The 22,908-nt window shown below is 59.5% G+C and overlaps 2 protein-coding genes across 4 annotated transcripts; one reads left to right on the forward strand and one right to left on the reverse strand.

The window, feature by feature from the left end:
* Positions 1-781: 781 nt before the first annotated feature.
* Positions 782-7,426, forward strand: ADISSP (adipose secreted signaling protein). Its single transcript, XM_085059366.1, has 6 exons — positions 782-890; positions 1,783-1,863; positions 3,300-3,472; positions 4,982-5,120; positions 6,288-6,404; positions 6,901-7,426. Exons 2-6 carry the CDS (start codon positions 1,845-1,847, stop codon positions 6,999-7,001), a joined length of 549 nt encoding a protein of 182 aa, XP_084915492.1. The 5' UTR covers positions 782-890; positions 1,783-1,844; the 3' UTR covers positions 7,002-7,426.
* HSPA12B (heat shock protein family A (Hsp70) member 12B) lies at positions 7,357-22,621 on the reverse strand. 3 transcript variants are annotated; one of them, XM_085059365.1, is made up of 15 exons: positions 22,408-22,621; positions 20,454-20,511; positions 18,123-18,214; positions 16,115-16,239; positions 15,380-15,566; positions 14,993-15,097; positions 14,573-14,689; positions 13,057-13,228; positions 11,655-11,741; positions 11,176-11,280; positions 10,231-10,489; positions 9,965-10,068; positions 8,397-9,085; positions 7,710-8,088; positions 7,357-7,667 (listed from the first exon to the last, which is right to left on the reverse strand). In XM_085059365.1, the coding sequence occupies exons 2-13, from the start codon at positions 20,494-20,496 to the stop codon at positions 8,442-8,444; spliced, it is 2,040 nt and encodes a 679-aa protein (XP_084915491.1). In that variant the 5' UTR covers positions 20,497-20,511; positions 22,408-22,621; the 3' UTR covers positions 7,357-7,667; positions 7,710-8,088; positions 8,397-8,441. The 3 variants fall into 3 exon arrangements, with proteins under 3 accessions (XP_084915491.1, XP_084915490.1, XP_084915488.1); XM_085059364.1 differs by having other exon boundaries at positions 7,710-8,350; positions 8,393-9,085; XM_085059362.1 differs by having other exon boundaries at positions 7,710-9,085.
* Positions 22,622-22,908: the final 287 nt, after the last annotated feature.

Consider the following 22,908-nt stretch of genomic DNA (forward strand, 5'->3'; position numbering starts at 1 on the left):
GGGGGTGACATTGTCCCCTATGTCCCTCAGTGTCCCCTCTGTCGCTCAGTGTCCCCTCTGTCCCTCACGTGTCCCCTGTGTCCCTCACGTGTCCCCTGACCCGCTGTCCCCCCGGCATTCCCAGGGGACAATCCCTGCTCATCCATTGCCGCTCCCAGCTCCCGGTGGGACGTGGCCATTCCCTGTCGCCTGTCCCCGCGGGAAGGGACACTGAGGTCGGGATGGGGACACGAAGGACAGGGGCTGGGTGTTCCCACGCTTGGTGGTCGCCGGGGAATGGGATGGGATTGATGGGATTGATGGGATTTATGGGATGTAGGGGATTTATGGGATGGGAAGAGATGGTAAAAAATTGGGATGCTTTGGGATGAAATGGATGGGATGAGATGGAATGGGATAGGTTGGGAAGGGAAGGAATTGGGATGATTTGGGATGAGGAGAAATGGGGTGCAGAGGGAATGGGAAGGAAAGGAAAGGAAAGGAAAGGAAAGGAAAGGAAAGGAAAGGAAAGGAAAGGAAAGGAAAGGAAAGGAAAGGAAAGGAAAGGAAAGGAAAGGAAAGGGGATTCTCGGGCTCTCCCCGCGCTATCGCGGCGCTGTCGCGACTCAGCCCCTCCCCCGTTCCCATGGCAACGCCCCCAGCTCCCCCGCTGCCCACAAGGCGGCGCCCCGCTGCGAGCGCGCCATCCTCCCATTGGCTGCCGCACGCTTAGCCCCGCCCCCTAGCAACAGCACCGCCCCTAGCAACGCCCGGGAAGCTCAGCGGGGCGTGACCTTGTTTCTTGATTGACGTCAGCACTGTCCCATGGAAGCGCGAGGCGGGGACGCGCCAGCCAATTGGAGCGAGGGGGCGTGTCCCGGCAGCGGGAAGCGGGCAGCGGGAGCGGCGCGGTGAGCAGGGCATGGCGACAGCGGGGGACAGCGGGGGGCGTTAGGGCATATTGGGGGACATCGGGGGACATTAGGGACACCCAGGGGGGCGCGGAGGGACCGGGAGACCCTCAGGAGGGGCTGCGGGGGATGGAGGAAGCAAAACAGGGCTGGGAGCGCTCGGGAAGGGGGGGACAAACCCCACCGCGCTGTCCCCTCCCGGTGTCCCCTCCCGCTGTCACCCCAATCCTGAGGTTTGGCGACACCTCCGCCCCAGCGCCGTGTGGCTTGGGACACCCCAAATCCCGGGATTTTCCCTCCAAGGGGAGAGGCTCCCCCCTTGCAGCTCGGTTTTCTGTTTTTCCCGTTTTTCCCCAATTCCGGTGTTTTTTTCCCCAAATTTCCCGGTGGTTCCTTGCCGGTGCCGTTCGGAATTCTCAATTCCCGATTCCCGCCGGCATTCCCGGTCTAATCCTTTCCCGGGACGATCCCAGGGAGGAGATTCCACCCTGCGATCCCATGCAGGGCATTTCTGGGATGTCACATTTTTTGGGATGTCACATTTTTTGGGATGTCACATCCCGAATTCCCGGCTCGGGTTGGCATCTCCACACCCCATTATCCCCGGAAGAAAAAAAAAAAAAACAAAAAACATTTGGGATAACTCCAAATTCGGGATCCTTCCAGCCTGGAAAAAAAATTCCCAAAACCTGGGAGTTGTTTTGGGGGGGGAAAGGGGAAACTGAGGCACGCGATGGAGGATGGAATTCCCTCTTTTCCCGGAGCTTTGGGATTAGGGAATGCTCATTCCAGGGCCAGCATCGCGGCCACCTCGGGGCCACCACGGTGTCCCCTCAGCGGGACGGAATGGGAATGGGTTGACACCTTCCCGTTCCCAATCCCATTCCCGCAGAATTCCCGGACGATGCCCCCCGGCCGCTGATTTGGGGACAGCGACAACGCCGGAGGGGACAGATGGCGACGGCCGGCAAGGGTGAGTGTCCCTCCCTGTCCCCTGTCTGTCCCCAGCCAGGGATTTGTGGGATTCCCGGAGTTTTTGGGATCCCGGTTGTCCCTGGCTTTGTCTTTGGGATTTTTCTTCCTTTATCCAGAGATTTGGGGGATTTTCCCGGAGATTTTGGGGTCCCTCTGCCCCCATCCAGGGATTTCAGGGACCCCAAAAGGGGCTTTGGGGTCGACAAACCCCGAGGAATCTTTTTGGGATCCCTTTGTGCTCCGGGAATTTCCGCGGGAATGGGGCTTGGGGACATCGGTGAGGCCACCGCGATGTCACCGCGATGGGACACCCAAATCCCGGGACAGCTCGTTCCCGGCGGGATTTTCCCGGGAGAAATTCCCACCTCCTCCCGCTCCGACCCCGCTCTTCCCAGAGGATCCGCGCCAGGCCGGGGGGTCACCAAATGTCCCCAAGTGCCACCAGGGTGACAAAGGCTCCTTTGGGATTCCCGGGCTGGGATCACGATATGGGATCGCGATATGGGATCCGCGCAGATCCTTTGGGATCGCCGCGGTGCCACCCAGGAGAGTCCCCGCGTGTGTCCCCACGCTGTCACCGTGTCCCTCGCTGTCCCCCCCGGGGCCGAACAATGGCGGGACCTCAACCTGCGGCTCATTAACCCGCGGCTCGTTAATGAATTCCCGGCTCATTAAATCCCGGGATTCCCGGCCGCTCCCGGCACAAAGAGCCTTTTCTCCGGGCGACGAGGGAGGCGACAATCTGGTGGCGATGGTGACAATCTGCTGCCAGCTGGGAGCGGGGCTGGGCGGGAGGAGGAGGAGGAGGAGGAGGAGGAGGAGGAGGAGGAAGGGGAGGATTTTCCATGGAAGCGGCGCACGTGGAAAATCCCACGGGATTTGGGCCTGTGCGGGGACAGCGCTGTCCCCAAGCTGGTGGCCGCACTGGCGCTGGGAGGTGTGCTGCCCTGCTGGCCTTGTCACCTTGCCGTGTCACCTTGCCGTGTCACCCTGCCGTGTCACCTGCGTGTGGCAGCGCCCGGCCCGAGGAGGGAGCGGAGTCTGCCGAGCCTGGGGACACTTGGGGACGCTTGGGGACACTCGGTGTCCCTCTGGACATGGGCTGGTGGCACTTCCGTGCTCACCTGTCCCCTGCCACCCATCGCCTGTGTCCCTAGCCTGTCACTTGTCCTAAGGACATCACAGGAGGGAGAGGATGCTGCCGAGCCTGGGGACACTTGGGGACACTTGGGGATCCTCTGGGCACGGGCTGGTGGCACTTCATCCCCTCCCTCTGTTCACCTGTCCTCTGCCACCCCTCCCCGTGTCCCAGGTGACACCGCGAGGGGGCGACAGACATGCACCTCCTTGTGCCACCACTCTCCCCGCCGTGTCCCCAAGGTAAGGCCACCCCCCTTGGGGACACGGCTGTCACCACGGCTTTGTCACCCGCAGGCGGCAAGGCGAAGGGGACAGGAGTGCGCTTCGCCCCCGAGGGGACTCGGGGCCAGCCCCGGGAGGGGACACAGGGCCACCCCCAGGAGGGGACACACGTGCACTTCCAGGAGCAGCTGCACGACTCAGCCGTGATGGTGACACAGGACAAGGACGGCCACTTCCTGGTCAAGGTGGGGACAACAGGGGACAACCTGGGGGGCTCCCAAATCCCGAAAATTCCCAGATTTCCAGCCCAAAATTCCCGCTCCTTTCCCTGAAGCCACCAACTCTGGATTGTCCCGTTTTCCCCCCAATCCGGTGCAGCGTTTGGGTGACACCGAGGTGGCTCTGGGGACATGGGGGACACGCCACACTGTCCCCTCCAGCCCGTTTTGGGGACGCCGTGTCCCGCCACGGTCATCCCGGCCGCATTCCCGTTCTCCCAGCCCCGTTCCCGTGGGTGCCACCGCGGGGGCGGTGACAGCGGAGGGGACACCTGCGGTGCCACACGTTGGTGGCACCTGCAGCTGCCACCAGCGCTGAGTCAGAGCCTCGTGGCGAGCGCGGGAGGCCGGAATTCCATCCCAAATCCGGCGTGCCGGGGGCGGCTGGCGATGTTTTCCCACCGGAGCTCCGCACGTGATCCACGGGGGATGAGGGGAGGGTGGCAGTGCCACCCACGGGGACTTGGGGACATCGGGATGAGCCTGGCAAAAGGAGATTTTTGGGGTTTTTTTTCACCATGCTGAGTGGTTTTTTTCCGGGGTTTTAATGGGATTAATGCTGGGATTTTGGTGGGGGGAAGAGCTTGGAGCTCATCCTGGTGCTTTGGGCACTTCCAGGGATCTTCCCGGCTTTTCTGGGAACTCCATCCCAATCCCTCCCCACCCTCCCAACCAGGAATTCCTAATTCCCAAAATCCCAGCCCGATCCCCCCTTTCCCAGTGGGAAGCCATTCCCACCATCCTTTATCCCAAATCCCCTTTAGTTTCTGGAAAAATCCCCCTGGATCCTATTCCAGCTGCTCAGGATGATCGGGGGGAGGATTTGGGAATTCCTGGCTCCGGATTCTCCCTCAGGGATCATCCCCAGCTCCCTCCCTTCCCAAAATGGATTTTTCCACTGCTCCAAAGGGTTCTGGTTTTCATCACAGCCCGGGATGAATTCCATGGGAAGAGGAGCTCCTGCCTTTTCCGGGAATGGCTGGGAAGCCTTTCCCTGCTCCCGTGACTCCCGCAGGGTGTTATTCCCAGAATTTTTTCCTAAATTCCTCAATTTTCCTGCAATTTTCCCCAAAATTCCTCATTTTTCCTGCATTTTTCAGGCAAAAGGTTTGTTACCTTTTCTTAATTAATTTCCCGAATTATCACTGTCATTTCCTAAATTATTTCCCAATTTTTTAAATTATTTAACTATTTAATATTTAATATTATTTTAATAATTAATATTATTTTATTGTTTTATATTTTCCTAAATTATTTCCCGAATTATTATTCCCTAAATGTTTTGGGGCACGAATTCCTCCCAGGATTTAGGATATTATTTGGGATATTTAGGATATTTGGGATACAATTCCTGCCCTCCATGCGCTGTCCCCACCTTCCTGGGGGTCCCTGTCCCCAAGGAGGGTGACAGTGGCACCCGAGCCATGTTGTCACCTCACCACGGTGTCACCCCCTTCCCGCATCCCATTTTTCCAGGTGGGATTCCTGAAGATCCTCCACAAGTACGAGATCACCTTCCTGCTGCCCCCCGTGCCGCGGCTGGGCAAGGATGTCTGTCCCCTCCCTGTCCCCAACCCCAACCTGCGCGTCACCAGCGTCACCTCCCTGCCGGAAGGTACCGCGTCCCCTCCTTGTCCCCGGTGTCCCCATCCCAAATCCCGCTCTTTTCCGAAGGGTGGGAGGGGGCAGAGCCAGGTGTCACCTCAGTGTGCTGGGGTGGGGACAATTGCTTGCTCTCAGGGACACTGATGTCCCCAAATTTCGTTGTTTTGTTGTTGTTGTTGTTGGGATTTTCCCTTCCTGGGGGTGAGGGAAATCCAGACCCCAAGGAGGGACAGCGACAGGGGACAGGGGACGGGGACGGGGACAGGGAGAGGGTCAGGGACAGGGACAGGGTTTGTGGGAATCAGTATTGGGATTGGGATTGGGGTCACAACCAGGATCAAAACCAGGGTGGAACTGGGATTGGGGCTGGGATTGGAATCGGAGCCGAGATCAGGATTGGGATCGGGACTGGGATTAGGATCAGAGCTGGGGCCGGGATTGGGACCAGGATTGGAGCCAGGATTGGGATCAGAGCTGGGATCAGGGCCAGGATTGGGACAGGGATCAAAGCTGGGATCGGTGCTGACATCAGAGCCGGGATTGGGATTGGGATCAGGGAGCTCCATGTTCCCATTCCCAGGACAGGGAATGTTCAGGGAATGCTCAGGCAGATTCCCAATTCCATATTCCATTCCCAGGACAGGGAATGCTCCAGGAATGTTCGGGGAATGCTCCCAGCTCCATATCCCATTCATTCCCAGGACAGGGAATGCTCAGGGAGCTCCATATCCCATTCCCAGCACAGGCAATGCTCAGGGGATGTTCTGGGAATACTCCCAGCTTCATATCCCATTCCAAGGGCAGGGAATTCTCCCGGAATGCTCAGGGAATATTCCAGGAATTCTCCTAGCTCCCTGTCCCACTCATTTCCAGGTACGGGAATGCTCAGGGAGCTCCATATCCCATTCCCAGGACAGGCAACGCTCCGGGAATGCTCCCAGCCCTATATCCCATTCCCAGGGCGGGGAACGCTCCAGCAGATTCCCATCTCCATATCCCATTCCCAAGGCAGGGAATGCTCCGGGAATGCTCCCAGCTCCATATCCCATTCCCAGGACAGGGAATTCTCCTGGAATGCTCCGGGAATGCTCTAGGAGTGCTCCCATCTCCATATCCCATTCCCAAGGCAGGGAATGCTCCGGGAATTCTCCCAGCTCCCTGTCCCGCTCGTTCCCAGGGCACAGCGTGCACTGCGAGTACACGGCGCACAAGGAGGGCGTGCTGAGGGAGGAGCTGCTCCTGGCCGGACACGGCCCTGGCCACGTCAAGGTCACCGTCCAGGCCCGGGTCATGGGTGAGTGTCCGAAGGGTCCTGAGGTCACTCGCTGTCCCCCCCAGCCCAGCCACTGTCCCCCGGTTGTGCCAGTTTGGCTCCTGGGCGCTGCTGAGGAATCGCCCAAACCGAGTGGTTTTCATCCTGAAAATTGCCCAGGTTGAAGAGAGCCCTGCGAAGGGGGGAAGGAGGGGGTGGAGGTGACCGCAATGTCCCCAGGGTCCCTGTGCCTGCCCCTGCCTGGGTCCACCAAATCCCTGGAATCCCCAATCTTTGGGATCTTTCCCCAGTCCCCCCCATGTCCCCAGCACCATATCCCAGCCACCCCCAGCACCCCAGGGTTGTCACCTGCCACCACCCCCAGCCTGTGACCACAGCGGTGACACAGGGACAGGACACGATGTCCCCACACCCCAGGGCCAGCATCACTCATGGGGACCCCATGGGAGGGACAACAAACCCCTGAAAACCCCAAAACCCCCAAAAATCCCCAAGCCGTGTCCCCTGCTGTCCCCAGACCGCCACCACGGGACGCCGATGCTCCTGGACGGTGTGCGCTGCGTGGGAGCCGAGCTGGAATACGACTCGGAGCAGAGCGACTGGCACGGCTTCGACTGACCCCAAACCCCACCCCGGGGGTCCCCAAAGTCCCCAAAGTGCAGGACAGTCCCCAAAGCGGGCGGGGGGACCTCGCTTGTCGCTGCTGCCGCCGCTTCGCCCTCACCCCGCAGCCCCGGGGGGTTTTTGGGGGAATTGTGCCTCTTGGGGTGGGATTTGTCCTCCTCACTGGGTTTTTGGGGGAATTTTGCCTGTGGAATGTGGGGCTGGAGCGGGGAGTCCTCCCCCGTGGCCATGTCCTTGTGTTGCTGCCAGCGCCTCTTTTTTTGGGGTTTTTTTCCCTTTTTTCCTCATTTTTTCCCTGTTTTTTTCCCACTTTTCTGTTTTTTTTTTCCTCGCGGTACAAGGACCAGGAGCAGTTTCAGGAGGTTTTATGTGCCTATATATATATATATATATATATATAAATATAAAGATATCTTACATGCCTGGGGGGGGTTAAAGTACAAAATCCCACTGGGAAGGAATAAAATTCCAACCAGGAAGGGGTTGGAGCTCAGGTCACCTCCATGAAGCCACCCAGGGGCACAGGGGACAATCTCAAATAGTCCTGGATGGGCTGTGGGGGGAATTTGGGGGTTAAATTCCAGTTAAAGGGTGGAGGAAGGGTCTGGGGTCCCCATGGTGAGGGGGGGTCTCAGTTGGGGATGGAATTGATGGTGGCATCTCCAGGAAGGTCTCAGTCAGACAGGAAGTCCATGGTGGCACCTCTAGGAGGGTCTCAGTTGGACAGGAAGTCCATGGTGGCATCTACTGGTGGTTCCCACAATGGTGGTCCCAATGTCAGTTGGACCAGAAGTCAGTGGTGGCATCTCCTGGGTCCCTCAGTTGGACAGGAAGTTGATGGTGACATCTCCAAGGGTTCACCGTAGGGCAGGAAGTCGATGGTGGCAGATCCCAGCGGTGTCCCCACAATGACAAGGACTCTCAGCTGGACAGGAAATTGATGGGGGCAGCTCCTGGGGGTGTCCCCATGATGATGAGGGGTTTCAGCTGGAGATGAACTCAATGGTGGCATCTCCAGGAAGGTCTCAGTTGGTCAGGAAGTCGGTGGTGGGTCCTGGGGATGTCCCCACAATGACAGGAAGTCAGTTGGACAGGAAGTCAATGGTGGCAATTCCTGGGAGTCCCCACAGTGACAAGGACTCTCAGTCAGAGATGAACTCAACGGTGGCATCTCCAGGAGAGTCTCAGTTTGAGATGAATTTGATGGTGGCATCTCCAGAAGGGTCTCAGTTGGACCAGAAGTCAATGGTGGCATCTCCCAAGAATGTCCCCACAATGCCAGGGTCTCTGAGTTGGACAGGAAGTCAATGGTGGCAATTCCTGGGGGTGTCCCCCCAATGCCAGTGTCTCTCAGTTGGAGATGAACTCAATGGTAGCATCTCCAGGAAGGTCTCAGTTGGAGATGAACTCAACGGTGGCATCTCCAGGAGGGTCTCAGTTGGACAGGAAGTCGATGGTGGCCCTCACACTCCGCATGGTGCGCGTGTCCAGCGCGGTCACCTTGATCTCGGTGTCCCCGAACTGCATGCTGGCGCGTATCTCCCGCCGTCCCCGCGCCGCATCCCCCACGTCCCCCGTGTCCCCCAGCTCCAGGCTGATGGTGCCACACTTCCTGACGCCAGGATCAGTGATGTACACCACGTCGTCAGTGTCACAGCAGTAGATGTTGATGATGGTCCGGCGCTGACCAGGCCTGGCCGGACAGTAGCTCCGCTGGACCACCTCACCCAACGCCACCGACTGGTCAACAGCCACGAACTTCTCGAAGATGTCGGTGCACCAATTCTTGCCCTCCTTGACCAGCAGCTTCTCCCGCGGGTGTTTGCCCTCCACAAACTTGTTGAGGACGCCGACACCGTAGGTCAGCGGCGAGCGGCGCACTCGGACCACGCCGGGGTCCAGGCCGAAGAGCACGGCCCCTTTGAGGATGGTCAGCCCCACGTCCTGCGGGACGATGACGCGGCAGCAGTGGCCGAAGGCGGCCTGCACCGCCCGCTGCAGCATGGCCGACTCGGCAAAGCCGCCCACCAGGAAGAGGAACTTGATGCTGTGGACTTCGGGTTTCTTCAGGAGGGCGTCTGGAGGGGGATTGAAAGCGTGGGTTTGGGGTTGGGGTGGGGGAGATGGGGTGCTAGGGATGAGGGGAGTCCAGGAATGGGGGCGGTTATAGGAATGGAGGGGGGTCTGAGGGACAGGTGGTGGTCCCAGGGACAAGGGGGGTTCCAGGGATAAAAGGTTCCCAGGGACAGGGAGTGTTCCAGGGACAGGGAAAGTCCCAGGGACAAGGGGTTTTCAGGGATGGGGGTAGGTCCAGGGACAAGGGGGTCCCAGGGATAAAATGTTCCCCGAGACAGTGAAGGTTCTAGGGACAGGGAGGCTGCTAGGGACAGGGAAGGTCCCAGGGACAAGGGGGTCCCAGGGACAAGAGGGGCTCCCAAGGTTCCAGGGACGGAGGGTTCACAGGCACAGGCAGGCTCCCAGGGAACGGGGGTCTCCCAGGGTGTGGGACTGTGCCAGGAATGAGGGGATCTCTCAGGGATTCAGATGGTTCCAGGTAGGGGGGGCTCATGGGGACAGGGGTGATCCCGGGGACAAAGGGCGTTCCAGCGATAAAAGATTCCCAGGGACAAGGTGGCTTTCAGGGATGGAGGGGTGTTCCAGGGACAGTTGGGGTTCAGGGACAGGGAAGGTCCCAGGGTGGCCCCAGGGATAGGGAGGTTCCCAGGGATGGGGGGCGATCCTGGGGACGAAGGTGGGACAGGGATGGGGTGATCCCAGGGACAGGAGGTGGGACAGGGATAGGGACGATCCCAGGGGCAGGGGTCTCCCAGGGATGGGACAATCCCAGAGACAGGGAGTGTGACAGGGATGGGACAATCCCAGGGACGGGGGTCTCCCAGGGATGGGACAATCCCAGGGACAGGGGTCTCCCAGGGATAGGTCCCCCCGGGCCGCACCGATGTGCTGGATGATGTGGCCGATGGTGGGCTGGAACAGCTCGTTCATGGCCTCGGGCGACATCCGCAGCATCCCTTGCGACGACCACTTCACCAGGTTGACACTGGGGACACGCAGGGGACCCGGCGGTGACCAGGGACTCCCACCTGCTCCTTCCCCATCCCTCCCACCCCACAGCCCCCATCCCGCCCTCTCGCTGCCTCCGTGTCCCCGCGATGTCCCCAAACGCGTCCCCGTGATGTCCCCAAACGCGTCCCCGCCTCACTTGCTCTTGCGGAGCGCCGTCTCCACGTTGTGCCCGCGGTGCTTGCGGTAGAAGTCGATGAAGGAGAAGGGCAGGGAGATGTTGAGGGGGCTGGAGCGGCTCGGGGCAGCCGCGCGTTTCCGCGCCTCGAAGGCGATGGTCAGGTCCACCCAGGCCGCCGGCCGCTTGGCCTTGAAGGTGGCGATGAAGTCGTCGCCAAAGATGTGGCACAGCAGCTTCTCGAAGGCCAGGTCCACCCCCACGGCGCCGTAGGGACCCCCTGAGGGATGAGGGGTGGGGTCAGGAGGTGGCCCCGTGGTGGCCCTGGCGCTGTGGGAGCTATGGCTCCCATCACCATGTCCCCATGGCACCGCCAACCTTATGTCCCGATGTCTCCTATGTCCCCCATCCTGATGTCCTCATGTCCCCCATCACCATGTCCCCCATGGCACCCCCAGCCCCACGTCCCCACATCCCGATGTCCCCCACATTCCCATGACCACAAATCCCCACTTCCCTTTGTCCCTTCCAGACCCTCTGTCCCCCTTGTCCCCTCCACCCCAGCCCCCTTGTCCCTCTGTCCCACTCATCCAGCACCCGCCACCCTTCCTCCCTGTCCCACCTTGTCCCCAAAAATACACCCCGGTCCCACTTTGTGCCCCCAAATCCATCCTCCCTTCCCTTTGTCCCTTCCAGCTCCTTGTCCCTCTGTCGCACTCACCCCTAATCCACCCTCCGTCCCACCTTGTCCCCAAAACTCCACGCTGTCCCACCTTGTCCCCCCAGTCCATCCCCCCAGTCCCTTTGTCCCCACTCTGTCCCTCCCTGTCCCCCCGCACTTCCCCCCGCCGCCACTAGGTGGAGCCAAAACCCCACTCAAGGCCCTTTTTGGGGCGGATCCAGCCGGTTTGGGATTTTGGGGATCCTGGAGTGGGGAAAAAGGATAAATCGGGATGCGGAACCCACCCGAGGCTTTGTAGAGCTCCTTCAGGGTCCCCTGCGGCTTCTCGATCTGGTGAACAGTCAGATCCACCGTCCCCCCGCCACAGTCGGCCACGATGTACCTGTCACCTGCAGGGGGACAGCGACAGGGTGGCGGTCCTGGGTTACACCCCGCGACACCTGCCCGAGGGCTGGGAGCAGCCGCAGGGTTGAGCTTCCCTCGGGAAAATGAAGTTTAAACCAAAATATGGGGGATTTGGGGTGTTTTACCCCCCAAAAACCAGCTGGGATTTGGGGGGTGAAGGGGTGGGATGGTGGCAGGGAGACTTCATCCCCTCTTATGGGGTCAAGGGACAAACCCCACCCGTGTCACCCTTGGGGCTCTGCCGTGAGGGTACATCCAGCCCCCGTTCCCTCATCCAGTGGGGGATCCTGGGATCCGGGAATTCCTCAGGATCCGGGAAACCCCAGTGGGTTCCCCACCCGTGTCCCCCTTCTCCTACCTGCCTGCATCTCCGACCAGAGCTCCCCCACTCCCGACTCCACCAGGAATGTCCGGCTGTGTCGGGATCGCCGGAGCTGTTCCCGGGCTGGGGACAGAGCCAGGGGTCAGCAGTGGGGTCAGCATTCCCACATTTCCATGGGATTTCCCCCATTTCCTTGGGATCCACCCCATTCCCTGGGATCCACCCCATTCCCTGGGGTCCACCCCATTTCCTTGGGATCCACCCCATTTCCTTGGGATCCACCCCATTCCCGCTGTGGGGGCTGTACTGGGAGCACTGGTGGATGGATGGGCTGACCCAGCTTTCCCGCTGGGATCCCAAAGCATCCCATGGGATCGCCCTGTGCCCACCCACGGTGTCCTGGTGATGTCACCTCTGCCCCAGACCCCACAGCCCGGGTGGGGTTTCCTCTGCTCCCCCCGTCCCGAGGACATCAAAGCCACCCGGAAGGGCTGGGATGAATCGGAGAAGGTGGGGTTATCCCGGGATATTTTTGGCACATGCATAATTCCTCGTCATTATCCCAGCTCGGGCAACCCCATAAATCCCATGGGACCCCAAATCTCCAGCTGGGATCACCACCAGCATATCGCAATTCCAGGGCTTGGTCCCAAACTGGGGCTGTCCCAGTGAAGGATCCCATCCATGGGGGCACAGTCCCTGGAGGTGGCCCAGGGACGCGGGCTGGTGGCCAAGGTGGCAGGGGGGACACACGGCTTGGAGGCTTCTGGGAAAGCGGGAAAAATGCCCCGGATTTGGGGAGAGGGGATGGGGTCTCTGGGGATGGGGGGATCTCTGGGGATGGGAGGGTTTCTGGGAATGGGGGATCTCTGGGAATGGGATCTCTGGGAGCAGAAGGTGTCTGGGAATGGGCGTCTCTGGGAATGGGGTCTCCAGGATTGGGGGTTTCTGGGAATGGGAGGGTCTCTGGGAATGGAAGGGTCTCTGGGAATGGGGCCTCTGGGAATGGGGTCTCTAGGAAATGGGGGAGTCTCCGGGAATTATGGGGTCTCCGGGAATGGGGTCTCAGGGAAATGGGGGGGCCTCTGGCAATGGGGGTCTCCAGGAATAGGGTCTCTGGGAATGGGGGTCTCTGGGAATGGGGAATCTCTGGGAATGGGGTCTCTGGGAAATGGTGGGGTCTCTAGCAATGGGATCTCTGGGAAATGAGGGGTCTCCGGGAAATGGGGGGGTCTCCAGGAACAGGGTTTCCAGGAATGGGGGTCTCTGGGAATGGGAATGTCTGCGAATGGGGGTCTCTGCCAATGGGGTCTCTGGGAATCTCTGGGGATTTCCCAAGCTACAACAGCTACCAGACCCTCCAGACCTGGACCATGGGGCTGGACCCCATTCCCTGCTCCTGCAGCCCCCATCCCGACCCCGTTCCCGCGGCGCTCACCCTGCCGGAAGCTGGAGTCGATGGGGCGGGCAGGATCGGCGCCGTTGGCAGGGCCGCGGCAGCTCAGCTCGATCAGCTGGTGCAGCCGCAGCTTGCGGCAGTAGATGGAGGCAGCCTCGGGCTCCAGCGCGATCAGCAGCTGCTCCGGGCTCTCCGGGGACACCAGCCCGGCCTGCAGGGACACGTAGTGACAGGCGGGGAGGGGACAGGGGACATGGGGGTTGCCAGGGTGTGTCCTCGGTGCACACACGGAGGTGGAGTTGGGGAATGCTGGAATATCTGACACATGCCAAATGTGGAAATGTTCACCCAAACTTGCAGATGATGATCCAAACAATGAGCTGAGCACTCAACCTACCACCAAACCACCCAACCAACCACCCAACCATTCAACCATCAAACCACTCAACCATTGAACCACCCAACCAACCAATGACCCAACCAACAAACCACCCAACTGCCCACCCAACCATCGAACCACCCAACCAACCACCAAACCACTCAACCAACCACCCAACTGTTCAACTATCAAAGCACTCAACCATCAAACCACCCAACCAAGCAACCACCCAACCAACCACCCAACCACCCAATGACCCAACCAATCAAACCACTGAACCAACCACCCAAGCAACCATTCATCCACCCAACAGCCCAACCATTCAACCATCAAACCACCCACCCAACCAACTGCTCACCCAACCAACAACCCAACCACTCAACCAATGATCTGAACACCAACTCACCCAACCAACGATCTGAGCACCAACTCACCCAACCAACCATGACTGAACCACCCAACCAACCACCCAACCAACCGCCCAACCAATGACCCAACTGTTCAACCAACCAACCATTCAGCCACTTAGCCAATGACTCCAGCACCCAACCAACCAACCACTCAGCCAACTAACAGCTCAACCAATGACCTGACCACCAAACCAATCACACAACCGATGACCCAACCACTCAAACAACCACCCAACCATTGAGTGTTCAACCAACCAAACCACTCAACCATTGAACCACCGAACCTACCAACCACTCAACCAACAACCTGACTGCATAACTAATGATTTAACCAAACAACTGCTCAACCAACCACTGAGCACCAAACCAACCACCCAACCACTGACCTGTTCAACCAACCACCCAGCCATCCACTCAACCAACCACCCATCTGGAAAATTATCCAACCACCTGAAAACTTTTGATTGGTTAGAAGTGACCTTAAATCCCATCTCATTCCACCACCTACCATAGGCAGGGGCACCTCCCACTATCCCAGGTTGCTCCAAGCCCCATCCAACCTGGCCTTGGACACTTCCAAGGATCCAGTGGCAGCCACAACTTCTCTGGAAATTCCATCTCAGCTCCTCCCCACTCTCACAGCCAGGAATTCCTTCCCAATATCCCATCTACCCCTGGGAATTCAGTTTCAGGGAGGAAGGGGATCCCCCCAGAGACCACAATCACTGTGAAGGTCACCACATGTCACCCCCCAGTGTCCCCTCACCTTGTAGGCCGCTTCCCGCATGAACTGCTTGGCCGGCTGCTTCCAGATGGCCGGAACGGTAAGGACCCAGCGGATGGCATCGTTTTCGGGCAGGGATGGGCACTGATCCTTCAGCTCCTGCCAGGGGACAGGCAGCAGGTGACACCCTGGCTAGAGCGTGGGGGCTCCCGGTGAATCATGGGATGGGCTGGGTTGGGAAGGACCTTAAATCCCACCAGTCCCACCCAGAGACACCTTCTACCATCCCAGGTTGCTCTAAGCCCCATCCAACCTGGCCTTGGGCACTTCCAGGGATGGAGCAGCCACAGCTGCTCTGGGAATTCCATTCCAGGACCTCCCCACCCTCAGAGGGAAGGCGTGGAGAAGACACACAGGATTCCATTTGGGAAGGAGGAGGGGGAAGGACAGGGGTGGCCCCACCTGTACTGCGTGCTGCTTGAAGAAGCGCAGTGCGTGGGCAAACACCTCCAGCGCCGGCATCTTCTTCCCATTGACGGCTTCCAGCTCGGTTTTCATGGTCAGATCCTGCCGAGAACACCCAATGGATCACACGAGGGGCTGGGAGGTGGCCAGATCCATCACCAAACCTCGGGAATTTGCTCATCCCTCTGTGCCCGAGCTGGAGATCAGGTGCCTGAAACACCTTTGTGCAGCCACATCCACCCACCCCGGAGCAGCTCAGGTGGGAGAATCCCAAATTCCCCCCTGAAATGTGCTAAAATGTGTCTTTTTCCAACATCTCAACACCATCCTGGTCAGGATCCCCCCAGGAACATCAGGAATGCCGAGATGGGAGCAGAGACTCACGCTGGTGCTGTGGATCTTCATCTTAAACTTCTCGAAGTAGAACCACTCGCGGGCCTCCTCGGGGTCCAGGTCGTGGTAGTAATCCCGGGCTGTGTAGCCAAAACTGTGGAATGTCCCCTCTGGAGTCAGCAGGAGGCTGGTTGGGGTCTTCTGGTTGGCGACACCCGGGTCTCCCCCTTCCCATTTCCTGCAAAGACCAGGAGCAGGTGAACTTCCAGAAACTTCCACTATCCCAGGCTGCTCCAAGCCCCAATGGCCAGCCTGCCCTTGGACACTGCAGGGATCCAGGGGCACCACAGCTGCTCTGGCAATTCCAGCCCAGCCCCTCCCCACCCTCCCAGCCAGCAATCCCTCATTCCCAACATCCCAGCCCAAGCTCCCCTTTCCCACTGGGAAGCCATTCCCTGTCTCCTGTCCCTCCATGCCTTGTCCCCAGTCCCTCTGCAGCTCTCCTGGAGCCCCTTTAGGCCCTGCCAGGGGCTCTGAGCTCTCCCTGGCTCCTTCCCTTCTCCAGGGAAACATTCCCAGCTCTCCCAGATCTGAGGGACTCCAGAATCCATGGAGTATCCTCATTCCCCACCTTCCACCCAGCGCGGCCAGGATCAATTCCCCAAATCCCCATTCCCACCTCGGCTCCATCCCTACCTCCCACCAATCCAAATTCCACCTATTCCAGGGCCATTAAAATCCTTTCCCAGCCCCGGGAGCTGCTCTGGGTTTCTGGCAGCTCCTCACCTCATCATGTGGATGGCCTCGGGGTCGCTGGTGAAGCTGAAGGCGTAACCACTGGAGGTGGTGCCAAAATCAATGGCCACCACCACGGAGAAGGACGGGGCTGGCTGGGAACGCGCCTCACTCCGCTGGAAGGCAAAGAATGGGATCAACCACTCAGCTGGGGCTGGCTGATTCCAGAAAAGGGATGAAAACCCCAGGAAGGGTTTGTTTTCCTAGGATTTTCAGGATATTTTCAGGATTTTCACCCTATTTGGTGATTTCTCTTCTTACGCAGCTCTATATCGTTGGGGAAAGAGTTCCCTCACTTGAACCCTGAAACTGGAGCTGAGATTCCCAAAATCCTTCCCAGTGTCTGGTCTCAGTCCAAGGGACATTGTCCCAGGTGTCCCCATGGATCATTAAGCCAAAAACCATCCCTGCATCCCATCTCGCTCCAAGGGACCTTGTCCCAAGTGTCCCCAAGGGTGACCCCACCAAAAATCCCCCAGCCCCAGGCGCTCTGGGGTGTTCCCACTGCTGCTCCCACACTTTCCTGTCCTGCTCCATGTCCCTGTCCCTCCCCTGCAGCACTGTCCCCATGCCGAAAGTGCAACAAGGCCCTGTCCCCGTGTCACCACGGGAAGCCGAAAGTCTCGTTAACTTTTAATGTCCCCAGATTTGATAAACATGGACATGAAGCTGAGCCACTGCAACATGAACCGGCTGGGAAAAACTCCGGGATCAGCAGGGAAGAGGCGGCTGGCACAGGAATGTGCAGGGATGAGGAACACCAGGGAGGATCCGGCTATGGAATTCAGCCTCCTACACCCAGCAGCTCCGGGTCAGGGCAGAGGTTTTGTGGGGTTAAACTTCTCCTGGTGGGTCGTTCCAGAGCTGGAAAATCCCTCCATCCCGAAAATCCCATGGAGAAAGGTCCTGGGGATAGACTTACCCGTCCTGTGGGACTGAGGGGAAAGGAGGATGGACTGGGAGGGGACAGTGGGGGAACAGCAACCATGGAAGGATCAGAGGGGGAAAGAACAGGGGGACAAACCCTGCAGCCCCCAGGGACCCCACAATGGCCTTATTGGGGACCCCAAAACTACCTTACTGGGACCCCAGAGTAGTCTTACTGGGAATGCTGTAATGGCCTTACTGGGACCCTGCAGTGGTTTTATTGGGGACCTCATACTGGCCTTGCTGGAACCCCAAAACTGCCTTACTGGGGCCTTCACAAAGGTTTTACTGGGGACCCCACAACTGCCTTACTGAGACCCCAAAACTGCCTCTCTGAGAACCCCAAAAAGGCTTTAATGGGAACCCCAAAACTGCCTCACTGGGACCTCACAGTGGTCTTACTAAAGATCCCAAAACTGCCTTACTGGGAACCTCACAACAGCCTTACTGGGACCCTACAATTGTCTTGCTGGGAACCCCAAAACTGCTTTACTGGGAACCTCACAACAGCCTAACTGGGACCCCACAAAGGTTTTGCTGTGAACCCCACACTGGCCTTACTGGGGACCCCACAAGGGTCTCACTGTGAAACCCACAAATGCCTTACTGAGGACTCCATAATGGCCTCACTGGGATGACACACTGGCCTTAATGGGACCCCAAAACCATCTTACTGGGACCCCCATAGCCTTACTGGGAGCCCCACTGTGGCCATACTGGGACCCCCACAGAAGCCTTACTATGGAACCCACAACTGCCTTATTGGAGACCCCATAATGGCTTTACTGGGGATGCCTCAACTGCCTTACTGGGACCTCCATGGCCTTACTGGGAACTCCACTATGGCCATACTGGGACTTCATAACGACCTTACTGAGGACCCCATAATGGCCTTACTGGGACCCTACTGTGATCTTACTGGGGACTTCACACTGGCCTTACTGGGTATCCCACAAAAGCCTTACTGTGAAACCCACAACTGCCTTATTGGAGACCCCATAATGGCCTTACTGGGGACTTCACACTGGCCTCACTGGGACCCCAAAACCACCCTACTGGTCCCCCCACTCACCGGGGACTGGGAAGGCGTCAGTGGGGCGATGCTGCAGCTGTCATGGGGTGTCCCGGGTGGGGACGGCGTGGGGCACCGCTCACCGTTGGCACCTGGGGACACAGAGGGGGAGTCTGGGTGACCCCAAAAGCTACTTCCCGAGGTGACACCACCCAGGACATCCCAGAGGGGACAGATCCGGGGTGGATGTGGCGGTGGAGGGGACAGAGTCACTGTGGGGGCTGCAGACATGGAGTTCATAAAATCATGGAATTGTGGGGTGATCCGATTTGGGAAGGACCCTAAAGATGATCCATTCCCACCCCATCCGTGGACAGGGACACCTCCCACTGTCCCAGGGTAATCCAACGTGGCTTGGGACAATTCCAGGGATTGGGAAGCTGCTCCAGGCCGGCAGCTGGACGGTTTGGATTCAGTGGGAATGGGGGAAAACTTGGAAAGAGGGAAAGGAAGTGTTTGTGATTCAAATCCGTGGAGACCCAGCGAGGGGAGGAGGGTTTGGATCAAACTCCCAGCCAAGCTCCAGGATATCCCGATTTTCCGGAGACCCTGGATGTTCCTGCATGAATCTATGGTGATCCCGAAATAGGGGGATTCAGGAGTTTTGGGATTTTCCCTGCGGATTTTCCTTCCTCCTGCAGCCACAGATCCCAAATCCGTGATGATCCCAAAATCGGGGGGTTCAGGAGGTGTGGGGACCTCAGGGATCAGGATTTTCCCGGTGGATTTTCCCTCCTCCTCCTGGAGCCACCAACCATCCCTGTCCCCTCCGGCAGCAGAATTCCAGCCCCGGGGAATCCCAAAGCCAGGACGAGACTGGCCTGGGACTGGCCAGGGCACCTGGCTCCAATTAGCAGCCGGCATTAATTAATCACCGCCCACGAAAGAGCCGCTGGAAGAGCTCCAGCTGGATGGAGCGGCATTCCCAAGGGATTGGGATGGGGTGGAGAGGTGGGAATGGGGTGTGGGATGACACTGCGGAGGGGAAGGGACTGTCAACCCTAAAAACTGTGGTTTGGGATTGTTTCTCCAGCCGGGATCCTGCTGGGATTGGGGCTGTGGGAACAGGGATAAGCAGCCTGGGATTTGGGGTTGAAGGAGGCTCCGTGGTTGGAAAAATTTGGGAAGAGTGGAGACTCCTCAGGGAAGAGCAAAATTCCAGCAAAATTCCAGGTCTCCTTCACCAGCGGGTCCAGACAAACCCACGGCAGCTCCCAGTGCCACCAGTTTGCACTGGGACACCCTCTGGGAGCGCTCTGGGAATGCTCCAGGATCCCCAAAAACTGTGGGATTGGGATCAGCCTGATCCCGACTTTCCGTGTCGGGGGAAGAGCCGAGCCACCGCCACGTCGCAGAGTTGGGGACAATGATTGTGACAGCGCCGAGCTGTGCCGGTGACACATCTCGTGTCCCCTACACCTGCTCCCTAAGTGCCTTTCCCTGTATCCATGTCTGTCCCATAAATATTTGATCCCGGATAAACGGGAACATCTCTCCGGTGTCGCTGGGAGAGGGGACAGGTGACACTCCGGGGGACTCTGGGGAGCCTCGGACATGGAATGTCATTCCTGCGGATAAAGATTGGGATCGAGGGGCGGCGGGGATGATTCCTGCTGCAGCCTGAGCGCTTCTGGGTTTGGGATGGCGGAATTGGGTTTGGGGTCATGGAATTGCATTTGGGATTGTGGGATAGGGTTTGGGATTGGATTTGGGATTGTGGGATTGGGTTTGGGATGGTGGAGTCGGGTTTGGGATTGTGGGATCATTGGGATAGCAGGGTCAGGTTTGGGATAGCAGAATGGGGTTTGGGATAGCAGAATCGGGTTTGGGATTGTGGGATCGGGTTTGGGATTGTGGGATCGGGTTTGGGATGGTGAAATCAGGTTTGGGATGGCGAGATGGGGTTTGAGATGGCAGGGTCAGGTTTGGGATGGTGGGATCGGATTTGGGATTGTGGGATCGGGTTTGGGATGGTAGGATCCAGTTTGGGATTGTGGGATCAGGTTTGGGATAGCAGGTTCGGGTTTGGGATGGTGGAATTGGGTTTGGGATGACAGAATCGGGTTGGGATCGTGGAATCAGATTTGGGATTATGGAATCAGGTTTGGAATGACAGAATCAAGTTTGGGATTGTGGGCTCAGGTTTGGGATTGTCTGCTCAGGTTTGGGATTGTGGGATCGGGTTTCCTCCCACAGCTGGTTCTGGTTACCCCGGCACGGGAGCTGCAGAGGGGACACCGAGAGGGGACAGCGAGGGACCGCGACACGGAACGATCGCCTGCGGGGTCAGGGGACACCTCATCCAGCGCCACCCCCTGGGGACATCCTCACCCATCCGCAGGCTCTGCATTCCCGGCTCCAGGAGCATCGCCATGGCCTCGCTGCGCGCCTGCAAGAGAAGGAGGGGACAAAATCCATCCCCGTGTCCCCTGGGTGGTGTGGGGTGGCCGCGGCGTCCCCTCAGTGTCACCCCAGCTTCCACTCCCCCAAAATCCCACCAGGACCGGGATTTGTAGGGTTTGCAGGAGACCCCAAATCCCAGTTTCCAGCGGGGTGCGGGAGCGACTGCACCACTTTGGGACACGCTATTGTCACCGTCCAGGGTGTCACCGGCTGTCACAGCCACTGCGGGGACAGCGACCCGAGTTCCTGCGGCTGAGCGGGTCAGACAGATGTGCGGGATGCAGATGTGCAGGACACAGCTGCGTGCAAATCGCTGCTCCAGCACATTTTTATCCTCGACCCAAACCCTTTTTTAGGGCTGGTTTAGGAAAGATCCCAACTTATTTTTATGGAATCACAGAGGCCAAAGGGATCAGAGTCCCGGGGATTCTGACCCGACCTGGAATGGCTCCAACTCTTCATCCCGGGATAACACCCCGAGCTCCTGGCTCCCTTCCCGAGCATCCCACAAATCCAGAGGCTCGGGATAGGGCTGAGCTCATCGGGAGAGGCCTCGCCGCCAGCCGAACCCACCCACGCGCTGCCTGCCCCTATTCCCAAAAAATATCCCCTCAGGATACGGAGGGCAGGTGGGGAGGCTTTCCCTGGAATGGGGGGTCCGGAGCTGCGGGCTGGGAATGTGGCGCTGGTGGCCCTGGGGTGGCCCTGGGGTGGCCCTGGGGTGGCTCAGAGCGGGGTCCTGGCAGACTGGGGGTGTCCCAGGGGGTTTCCACAAAAAAGGGGCTTTCCAGGAGGTTTTCTGCTCCGAAACTATGGGATTTTGGCAAAAACGCTGCCTAGGGCTTGTGCTGGGCTTTGGGATGTGCAGGGATGTCCCCAATGTCCCCAACCCCAAGGCAGCCCTTGGTGGCTCCGTGGCTTCATTCCCTGTCCCTCCATGGCCGTGGAGGTGCCCAGGGGGTCACTCCGGGGTCCGTGCTGTCCCTCAGGCCAAAATCCAGGACCGGCAGGGAGTGACCGACGGCCACCTCTGTCCCCAAGGTGCCACTCCCCTCCCTGGCAAGGCGGGCGGGTGGCCTCAACCCCCGCGGTGTCCCCAGCGCTGGGCAGTGACCTCGTTGTTGTCACCCAGGGGACACAGGACGGAGCCCCCCGACCCTGGGGGTCTCTCCAGGGGAGGATCCAGGTGGCTCCGGGGCTCCCCGGGGCGGGAGCAGCGATTTGGAGGATTTTCCACCATTTCCGCCTGTGCGGGGCTCGCGGAAACGGCGAGAGGAAACAAAGTTTGGGACGAGAGCGGGGTGGTGGAGCCAGGAGGGAAAGGGAACAAAGTTTGGGATCGGAATCGGGATTGCGGCACGGCCGAGAGTGGCGCGGGGACACCGGGCTGGCCCGGCACGGTGACCCCGCAGCTCGGGGTGTCCCCGCAGCTCGGGGTGTCCCCGCGGGTTTGGGGGGCTCAGGGCAGCTGTGGAATTCCGATACAGATGTGCGGGGACAAGAAGGAAGTGTTTGTCCCCTTGTCCCCCCTGCCCGTGCCAGGACTGTGGGGCTGGGGACACCCCAAGTCCCCTCGGCCGTGGTTGGGGACACGAGAGCCACCCAAGGGTGTCACTGCACGGTTGTGGCACTGTCCCTGCGGTGTCCCCAATGGCCTCAGCAGTGTCCCCCAGACCAAGGCACACGGGGACAGTGCCACACCATCCATCCCCACTGCCACCCTTCCCACAACCCCCATTCCCACTAGAAGAGGCCGCAGAGTCCTGGCACCCCCACAGTGTCCCCAACCCCCAGGGGCGGTGCCACCCTCACCTGGCCCAGGGGACATGGCTGATCCCCGCGTCCCCACGCCCTGCTGTCCCCCCACCCTCCGGCCACTCACCGCTCTGCGGGGGACACAGCTTGGGGACCTCGCTTTGTCACTCGGGCTGTGCCCGCCGGGCTGGTGGCTCCGGCTGTCCCCGCGGCTCTGTCGCCGCGGTTTTGTCGCCGTCCCGCCCGCGGCTCTGTCCCCGCCGGGGCCCCGCGCAGCCCCCCGCGCTCCGGCTTCCTCCCACTCCCTGTCCCGGCCCAGGCAGCGCCTCAAATTGCAATTCCAGCTGCAGATGTGCGAGCGGGAGGAGGAGGAGGAGGAGGAGGAGGCTGGGCCAGCTTCAGCCCCAACCCCGCCGGCAGCGGAACCTCCGGCCACCGCGGGGGGACCGCTGGGGGACAGAGCCACCCCCAAAGTGACCGCGATGGGGGGACAGAGCCACCCCCAAACTGACAGCGATGGGGGGACACGGCCACCCCCAGCTCCGCCAGTGCCCCCCGGAGTCTGGCTGAATTTCTCTGCCGGGTTTGTCGCTGCCCGTCCCGGGTGACATCGGCTCTGTCCGAGGGT

This window comes from Lichenostomus cassidix, chromosome 4 (genome assembly GCF_008360975.1).
Source record: "Lichenostomus cassidix isolate B80296 chromosome 4, HeHo_3.0, whole genome shotgun sequence".
Lineage (NCBI taxonomy): Eukaryota > Metazoa > Chordata > Aves > Passeriformes > Meliphagidae > Lichenostomus > Lichenostomus cassidix.